Source organism: Tuber melanosporum (genome assembly GCF_000151645.1).
Source record: "Tuber melanosporum whole genome shotgun sequence assembly, scaffold_348, strain Mel28".
In the NCBI taxonomy this organism is placed as follows: Eukaryota; Fungi; Ascomycota; class Pezizomycetes; order Pezizales; family Tuberaceae; genus Tuber; species Tuber melanosporum.
The window spans coordinates 1-9,451 of NW_003299028.1; the positions used below are offsets into that span (position 1 = coordinate 1).

The 9,451-nt window shown below is 28.9% G+C and overlaps 4 protein-coding genes across 4 annotated transcripts in view; all 4 read right to left on the minus strand.

Moving 5' to 3' along the window:
• Window positions 1-1,479: 1,479 nt before the first annotated feature.
• Window positions 1,480-2,536, minus strand: GSTUM_00002022001 (uncharacterized protein; the record flags this gene model as incomplete). The annotated part of the gene is made up of 3 exons (XM_002839327.1): window positions 1,480-1,731; window positions 1,795-2,481; window positions 2,510-2,536. 3 exons carry the CDS (start codon window positions 2,534-2,536, stop codon window positions 1,480-1,482), a joined length of 966 nt encoding a protein of 321 aa, XP_002839373.1.
• A 14-nt stretch (window positions 2,537-2,550) lies between these two features.
• On the minus strand, window positions 2,551-3,543 carry GSTUM_00002023001 (uncharacterized protein; the record flags this gene model as incomplete). The annotated part of the gene is made up of 2 exons (XM_002839328.1): window positions 2,551-2,744; window positions 2,838-3,543. 2 exons carry the CDS (start codon window positions 3,541-3,543, stop codon window positions 2,551-2,553), a joined length of 900 nt encoding a protein of 299 aa, XP_002839374.1.
• Window positions 3,544-3,800: 257 nt separating this feature from the next.
• GSTUM_00002024001 (uncharacterized protein) lies at window positions 3,801-3,932 on the minus strand (the record flags this gene model as incomplete). The annotated part of the gene is made up of 1 exon (XM_002839329.1): window positions 3,801-3,932. The coding sequence occupies one exon, from the start codon at window positions 3,930-3,932 to the stop codon at window positions 3,801-3,803; it is 132 nt and encodes a 43-aa protein (XP_002839375.1).
• A 2,351-nt stretch (window positions 3,933-6,283) lies between these two features.
• GSTUM_00002025001 (uncharacterized protein) overlaps window positions 6,284-9,451 on the minus strand; it is a gene marked incomplete at both ends in the record, with an annotated part of 10,109 nt that continues 6,941 nt past the window's right edge. The window contains one exon of the mRNA XM_002839330.1: window positions 6,284-6,394. Within this exon, the coding sequence (XP_002839376.1) occupies window positions 6,284-6,394 (111 nt within the window). The remainder of the gene's footprint in view (window positions 6,395-9,451) is intronic.

Below are 9,451 nucleotides of genomic sequence, written 5' to 3' on the forward strand. Positions count from 1 at the left end.
AGGTATTCTATAGTCAATTAAACCAATTTGTTCATTTGATCATTGCCCAGAGACCAAATGATTTATGAGTAAGACAATCGCTTAATGTTACAATATGTCGAATCGAAATTATTCGAGATCTAAAATAAAAAATTCTCATGGCGTAACTGATAACATACTCTTTAGTAATAAATTATTATATGAATATTTGCTCCTACTTATTTCCTAATTCCAGAATGGAGGTAAAGAATAACAATCTCTTTGAGTAGGCCGGCGTAAAGAAAACAAAAAGAAACCCATTTCCGTAGGTTTACTTAAAACTCTGCTTCTAGGTGAACCCAAAAACTGAATATATTTACTTATAGTAATTATTCTAACTATAAAATTGCCCTGTTTTTTTTCCCTACCCCTCCGGGTTAAAGTAGAAGCGTCATAAATAAAAATAGGAATGCTACGAGTTAAAGACCATAATGCTTTTTGTTCTAGAGAATGCTGATGGTCTCACGCAGCTCCCTCTGGCCCTTGTTTACCAAATTGTGGATTAGTATTACCTTTATGATAGTCAAGGTTTGCAGTTGGAGCAGGGCCCAGAGCTATTCGTCTTATATTATAACATAAATTAAATCTATCTAAATAATATTGCTCCAATTGAATAAAATCAGAACTAATTAAAATACTCTCACGAGCTGGGAAGGACCTAACACTAAAATTTGAAGACTAAACTCTGACCATCCATATTTTATAATAGCTGCAGAGATAGCACTACCACGACTAGATTGACTGTTAAGGTATGAGTTACTATAATAATTAGACAATCTAGAAGATAAATCCTTAGAACTACCAATATATTGTTTTCCATTCGTTTTGTTTGTTCACAAATATAGTCCTCTTAAAGAAGTTCTAACAATACCTTCTGATTCTAGGGCATTTGAATACTCAACAGCACCAACAGGAAGTGTTGCTACAGGTATTAATAAATTAGAAAATAATTCTCCCCCCCCAATGAGCTACAACGTAATAGGTGATTTTTACCCCTTTTTAATATATTACTATTTATAATAATAACTTATTAGGGAATGGACTATATCTTTAATAATATTAATAAAAATTAATATTAAACACAACGTCTAGTCTCTACATAATAGATATGCACAAGAAATGCATATCTACGTACACGGTATTATTTTCTATACCCGTCGTTACAATTCCATTCAAGAATCAGTATAAAAAACTTCACCGTTAGCCCCAATACCTGGAAAAACCCAGGTTTAAATTTTTGGGCGTTGCCTCCGCCCAAATGAAATGAAACCGATATTATAAAAATATCTTTGAAGTGTGACCGCAGGACACCTTTATTCAAAAACAAATATAATAAAGCCAAAAGTATAAATCATTGTAAACTCCCTAATTTCCCACTTTTAAACGTATTTACCTATACTAGGAAAACAATCAGGGAGACGCCCCATGTAAAAAGAGAGCGAGGGGCTAGTGTTTATTAAATCATTCTATATATAAACTATTTTTATTTCCTAATAAAGGATAAGAGTTAAAATGAGAATCCAATAAACTACGAAAATCTTTACCTCCCACATGTATTTTATAATAAGTAACACCTTCTTTATTCAATGTGAAACCTATTTTATTATTTTCCCGATTAAAATAGGTTAGAATAGCTTTTAAAAGGTATTTTTCATAATTTTGTCCAATAATAAATTGAGAAGATTTAATAGTATTGTTAGCTTTTTTTACTAACTTAAAATGACCTTCAGCTTCAATAAACCCAGATAATCAAGCAGGAAAATATGTAGGAATAACAAAGTTTTTATCATTAAGATCTAACATTGTTTTTTGGTTTTTATATTTTTCATCTCTTAATTTTTTAAACTCTAGTTCAGATATATCTAGGTTAGAATTAATGAAATCTTTAGCAAAATCTAATTGACACTGTTTTCTAGTAGACAGTAAAGAATATTTAGCAAGAATAGCGAAGATTTTAGCAAGATCTGTTCTATTAGTTGCATACCATGTTACATATCTATTATTACGTTCAATAGCAACTCTTCCACCTATATATTTTACAATTAGATTTAGCATAAATCTATTATCTTCTAAATTTTTCAGAGCAATGAATATTCTTACACGTTTCTTACAGTTATTAATAAAATCAACCGTAATTGTACCATCCCCTTCTAGCAATCCAACAAAGAATTGTTCAATATAGTTTTTTATATCTGTTTCACTTTTTTCATCTAAAAACTTATTAATGTTAATAAGAGTATTTGAAAAGTTATTTTCTTTTGTATTATCAGAAAATAGTAAATAAAAATAATGAATAAATAAAAGATAATAAGTTAATAAACCAATGATATAAGCTAAAGGCTGTTTTAAAGATTCAAATATTAATGAAAATTTGTTATTGCTGTAGTAAGTATCATGGAATGCAATATCAAGTGACGCGTTCGCTAAAATTACTCCACTCACAAAAAAATAATAATTAAACCACTAATATTAGTTTAGATATCATATTTACTGGTTTAGATAAAAACAAATCTACCATTTTCTAAAAACAAATTAATCTTTCAATCTTTCGTAACTAAAAATATATCCTCCATATGCTTTATTTAATAATGCATATTTTTTTATTATTTCGTGGCTAATACTAAATTCTCTTTCAGCATGCGTTACACCATCAAGTTTACATATAAACTCTTTATTTGTGTTATATACAAATATTGCCTTTTTAATATGTGAACTATTTTTAATTTCTCAGACTAAAGTCTGCGATTCAATTGAAGTTCAATTAGAGATTAATGGTGTATCAGATAAATTAAAAGGTAAATTAGCAAAATACCATTCACCTCTAAATAATACTTTATTTTTTATATAACTTACTATTGTAGAATGATTAGAATTAATTAACTTAGCTAAAGTTGTAACCGAAGGAAAAACTACTAGTAGTTCTCTATATGAATTATAAATATAAACAGGATATGCCGAATTAGCTTCGATCATTCTTAATTTAGTTTCTACAGAATGAGTTTTATTGTAAAAAGGATTATTTTCACCAGTTAAAGCTCTTGATATTAAAGCTTTTGTTTGATCAGAATGTATCCTATTTTTAGCTAATTCAGAAAGCATTTGTTTAGTAGCTTCTGTATGTTTATAACCTATTGATGAATAACCTTGTTTTAAAACATTATAATAAGGTAATAATTTTCGCAAAAAATACGTTTCTCGTATAGTTAATTCTTTAACATCTACATATTCTATAATTAAAACAGCAAAGTTATCTTGTCCATATTTTAACAATGCTTCTACAATAGGGATATTACAATTTTTTTTATGTTTTAAAAAAGTATTATTTAAATAATTACGCATTCTCCCTGCAAGATTCATAGAACTACCAATATAGCTATGGCCATTTATTAAATTGACTAAATAATAAACACCAACCTTATCTTTTTGATCTTTTAGTAACTGTAGTCTATCTCCCTTAAAGTTATTGTATACTTTGACAGGTTTTATTTGTTCTATTGCTTTAGTTAAAAACCAAGAAGTTGACATATTAAAAGAATCTAAAGATTCAATGGTGTAATCACACACAAAAACAAAATTAATAAGTTAATTCTTATTAATTTTGGACTATATTTTGACACGGTTTTAGAAAACCTAATGACGGTACGCATAGTCTCTGAGGATCCTACTCAATACTTGGTTTCCTGCTGATTGCTCAAAACTAAGCTTTGTTACTTATATAACTACAGTATCTTAGTTATTAGAGGTTTCCAGCATACAGTAACCTTTAGTAGCCTTTAAGGGCCTTAGGGAGAGCTAAGTGGAGATTTAACCCTCCAATAGTAAACATAAATATAAATCCTAGTGCAAATAGCATAGGTGTTGTAAATTGTAATGAACCACCATAACATGTAGCTCAGGGTAAGGCCTTCAATCATTTCAAATTTAGTTGGCTTTATGTATCATAAAAACAGTGACTACTAAGTTTATTTTTATTTAAATGCTTGTTTAAGGCACTGTCTATTACTAGTTACCCGGACCATTCCTTCATATTTCATATAATATTACCCTTATTACTTAGAAATAGTATGGCATCTGGCCTCTACACTTTTATATATAATAAATTACTTTATTATACTCAATAAACTTTTTATTTATTGAATTACGCTTTAGCGTAATCATTTAGCTCGACGATAATCCTTAATAATTACTATTCTTATTATAGGATGTCCCTCGAATTTGCCATATATTAATAAAAATAAACTTCTATTTTTTACCTAAAACTTTATATTTCATAGATTCATGCATATAGGGTAAAAGATTATGTAAATTTTTCTTTATAGATTTACTTTTTATATAAAAAATTGGCTTACCTCTTTGATAATGCAATGAACAATCTAGATTAAATTTGATAATTAAAATATTAATAATAAAAACTACTTCTTGAACAGTGAAACTATCTGTTTGAATTCTAACTCCTGAATTATAAGTACCATCTCCCATGATTCAGTGAGCTAAAACTTCTCATGTCATTAAATCAAATAAAACATTAGGTACTATTTTTTTATTATTAACATAAAAAATATTATATAATTCAGTTATACAAGGTAAACTTCTTGTTGTAAAACCTAACCCTATGTGTTCTTTTTTATGTACATTTGTTCTAGTAGTATAAGGACCTTTAGAACAATAATGACTTAATTTAAAAAAAACAAAGTAGAAATAGTCAATATGTTTAATAGTTTGTTTAAATTGTAATCTAGCATCACCTTTATTAGATTTACTTAGATTAGCATCTGAAATAATAATTCCTACAAATACAGACAATAAATTTTTAGGTATTTTAATTGCCATTCTTTCTAATTTTGTAAATCTAGGTGAACCTAAAGTTGATCCTAGGTTAGTACCATAAGGCACTAAAGCTTTAGTTGAAGATTTATTTATATTAACTTTGGTCATATAAGTCTTACTAAAGAACTTCGACAACCAACTAAATATTTTAATACCTGTAGGCCAAATCTACGAATTATTACGTTTTCGAATTGTATCCAATTCAAGACCTAAATCTAGAAAATGTTTCATATAACGACTAAGAGATAAATTTGAGCTTCTATATTGTAAGCTCTCTATATCATGAACAATCTTGCCTCAAACCTTAAATTCATCTTGTTTACAAGATAGCAGAGGGTAAGAATCAAATAAGTAAACAATCTCAATAGCACGTTTAAATCCATAAATATTAACATCGGCACGTAGGCCGTCGGAACGCAGATTATACGTTACTTCAAAATATGAAGCTAGCAGAGTTATAATAGGTAGTTCAATTATGCTTCGTGAAAAATTAAAACTAGGAACAACCCGATCATAATAAGAATTTTTAAGACCATGAGGATTCATATCAACTCCAAAGTTACAATATATAGTAAAGTAACCTGAAATTCATCATGGAGATAATTCCTCTGGTAAAATAGTTAATGAGTAAGTAGGCAATAATGCAGGTTTTAAATCAGGAAAATGAGTCTTAACCGCTTTTGAAGCACCCCTGTTAATGCCAGCATAGATAGCTAAAATATTTAAAAAACCAGCATGTGTTTTATGTGAACCAGAATGCATAATATTAATAGCCTCATGTCATAAACTAAATGTACAGGCTTTAGTACTCAAGAGAGGATATTTTATAAAATGTGGAATTATTACAGATATAAGATCCTTAACAGAACCTACTCGATATCCAACATTTTTACCACTATGAAAAATAGTACCTACTCCAAAATAACCTTTTATTAATTGAAGAACCTTTTTATGACGGACATTAGCTAGGATTCTAAATTCCGCAGAAATATCCCAGCGACCTGTAGCTCGAAGTGCTACATTGATACTGAAACAAGCGGAACGGTCACAAAAACCAGTAACCCAATTAGGATCAATCTTAAATCCATCAAGGGCATTATTATGCGAACTTACAGGGTCGGTAATGATCCCAGTAGAGAAACTACGTACTCGGCTAAAAAAAATAATAGGTCTAACTTATAATGGTAGTTGTGAACTATATCATAGACTAGTTAAAGTCCACTCACGTGTAGTCTCTGAGGATCCTACTCAATACAAATAGACTTTAAAGAAATATTTTGTATTTTTGGTTTCCTGCTGATTACCCAATCTCTTAAGTTTTTACTGAGTAATCTGAAAATTAACCCCAGCATTAAGAGCGATGCAACGCACTGTGCGCGCCACTCTTAGAGGGGCGGTGCAAAACATGCGAAGAAAGCCATTTATAATTTATATAAATCTAGGAGTTTCCAGCATATAGTGAGTTTTTCACATCCCCGGAAGGACATGCCGCACCCAACTTTACGGCAATGATCAATGTTGCAGCAGTGAAATATGCTCTAGTATCGACCTAATGAAAATTTATAATAATAACTATCACTACGGACTATGTCTTAACCCCCATAGATTATTTTATAATAATAAGTAAATAAACTTAAGGGATTTCTCTTGTACTCTCTGCGGTTCCTTTACGTTACCTGCAAGTTCTATAATATTAGTAATTTTTACGTGCATGCTTCTTAAGGCGGAGCCTACTCCTTAAAAAAATGCATCGTATACTAGTTTTTAAATAGTTTCTTGCATATAGAAAAATAATAATTCATAATGTTACCAATATGAGCGACGCCAATGTTTTGCTAGATACCTAATTTATATAACATTGACTCATGCATGTAGACTAATACAAGATCTCTTACAATTGGGACAGATTTAGCTAATATATAAATTCGATGATTATTGCCGGCTTTATGTACTGAACATCTAATATTATATGTATTAATTAAATATCTTGAAAGACGTTGAACATCTTGAAGTGTAAAACTGTCGGTGCATATGTATAAACCTCGAGAAGTTCCACGAGATCCATCCTACATGATGATTCTTAATATAAATTATGAAAAATAATCTAATATACTACTAAATTAAAAAAGAGATTATATATTTACCTCAAGGCTTTTTGCTTAAAATATGTTTATTAATTGTATTTCTACTTATATTCATTTTTAAAGCAGCATCCCTCATAGAAACAAAAGTTAAAACTTCTTCTGTTTCTATGTTAGTAAATATAACTTTTTTTCCTTTAGTTTTAATGTTAAAGTCTACTGACCCTTTAGTAATTCTATCCCTAACTTCAGGAGAAAACCCTTCGCTATTGATTTTTTTCAAATTACTTAAAATTTTGTCTAAATGTTTAGGCGATCTTATACCTCCCATTCTTAAACGACTTTCTTCGCTATGTTTATAACCCAAACTAGAACCTGCAACTTTATATATATTATATTTAGGTTTTAATAGATCTATATAATATTGTTCTCTAGATATTGCTAAACTTGGTTTACAATATTCTAGAATCTCTAGGCTAAAATTTGAATAACCATACTTAATTAAAGCTTTATTAATAAGCATATTAATCTTAGGATTCGTAATATAATTAAAACTAAAATAATTCTTAAATCTTCTTCCTAAATCAACACTACTTCCTATGTAATAGTTACCGTTAATTTTATTTTTAAAAAGATATACCCCAGATTTTCCCTTGTTTTCTTTTACAATTTCTATTTTTAAAAGATCTGCATTATCATATTTTAAAACTGAATCAAAAGAATTAGGATTATTTTTAGTACTATAAAATTTACGTTGACTAAGACTACTGTTTAACAATTTAACTTCAATACGTTTAGTATTAAATAATAAAGAAAGTTTAAGCGATAAATTATTATCAAGTTTACATTCAGAAATTGTTTTTAACTTGTAGGGCGAAATAATATTTTCAACTGTTTGTACAGACTTAGCTAAAATATAAATACGAAAATTACCTCTAGCTTTTTTATGAACTGTACATCTTATATTATATCTATCAATTAAATATTGAGTTAGACGTTTAACATCAGCATAATTAAAACCATCTGTACAAAGATATAAGGAATTATTCCTTTTGACCCCCTTTTGAGCTATGAAATGAGCAAGTGCGAGTGGGGTTAATAAGGATAAATCACTAGGTACTATTTTTACTTTGTTAGAATAGAAAATATTATAAAATTCTGTTAACATAGGTGAAGATTTAGTCCAAAAATTCAGTGATTTATAAGTTTTACCTGTCCTTTTATCTAGATAAGCGTACTCCCTGTATTTAGCAGAGCTTATTGTAGATAAAGAATTACACACAGAAATAAAGTAGTCTTTTTGAGCTTCAGCTTGCGTAAAACCAAACCTAGCGTTAATACCTCGAGGAGGTAGTTCTAGTTTTCCATCACCTAAAATAGAACTAAATAAAATTTGCTTAATGTAATTAATATTTTCAGTTGTTCCTTCAGAAGTAAAAGTAGCTACCCTTAATAGCCCCATTTTTGGACATCATTTTGTCATATGATTATTTTTTGATATAAAGAATAAAAAAAGCAATTCATCTAAACCTACTGAAAACATGTGATGCTTAAGTTATTATACAAACATCGATTAATAATTCTTTGTATTTGCTCTTCCCATACCTTAAGCCAAATGTTTTTTTGGTTTTTATTGGAAATTGAGTTAAACAATTAATTATTTTAGATATTTGTTTATAAAACCTAGTGGACTATATCTTTATCTTTTAAGCAAGCTTATCCCCTGTTTTACCTGTAATACTATTAAGAAGGTTAATTTCCTTCTTAATTTTTCGAATCTCAGAAAGTCCTTCCTCTGTTAAGTGTGCTTTATTACACACTAATCCATAAGCTGAAACTCATTTATCATAAGATGTTTTCTTTTTAGTTTTTAATTTATAGACACTTAGATAATCCATAACAAGCTTGACTTTAACAAAGGAATTGGTTTCCACACGATGCATAGAACCTGATAATCCTAGTTGACATTGTAATTTGGGGTTTTCTTGCTATTTATGAATCAGTGAATTACAGCTCCCTACCTTTCATTAATCTATTTTTATGAAAATATAGCGATTTTTGTAAGGAGTTTGTTGTTTATAGCTAATATATTGAGAAATTATTTTGTGACTACTAATATTTAAGGCTTTAGCTGTTTCACTCATTGAATTATAATAAACAGTAGTATTATTTATAGTATCTATTACTTTTATTTTTTGAGAAGACTTTCCAGCTCCTTCGGCTTTTGACTTACCATATCTAGGATGATTTTCTCCTTGTTTAGCATCCGACATTTTTTTTCGAGACTCTTCAGAATGTGTACGGTTTAAAAATGGAGGAATTGTTGGGTCCTTTATGATATTGTATTTTGGTAATAATAAATCTATATAATCCTTCTCTCTCTTAATAAGATATTCTGATTTACAATATTCTAAAATTTCAAGAGAAAAGTTAGAATAACCATTCTTTAATAGAGAACGACAAATACTCATACAATCATCTCTAATTACCGAGGATAAATGCAAGTCTCCATTTCTCCGAGTAGG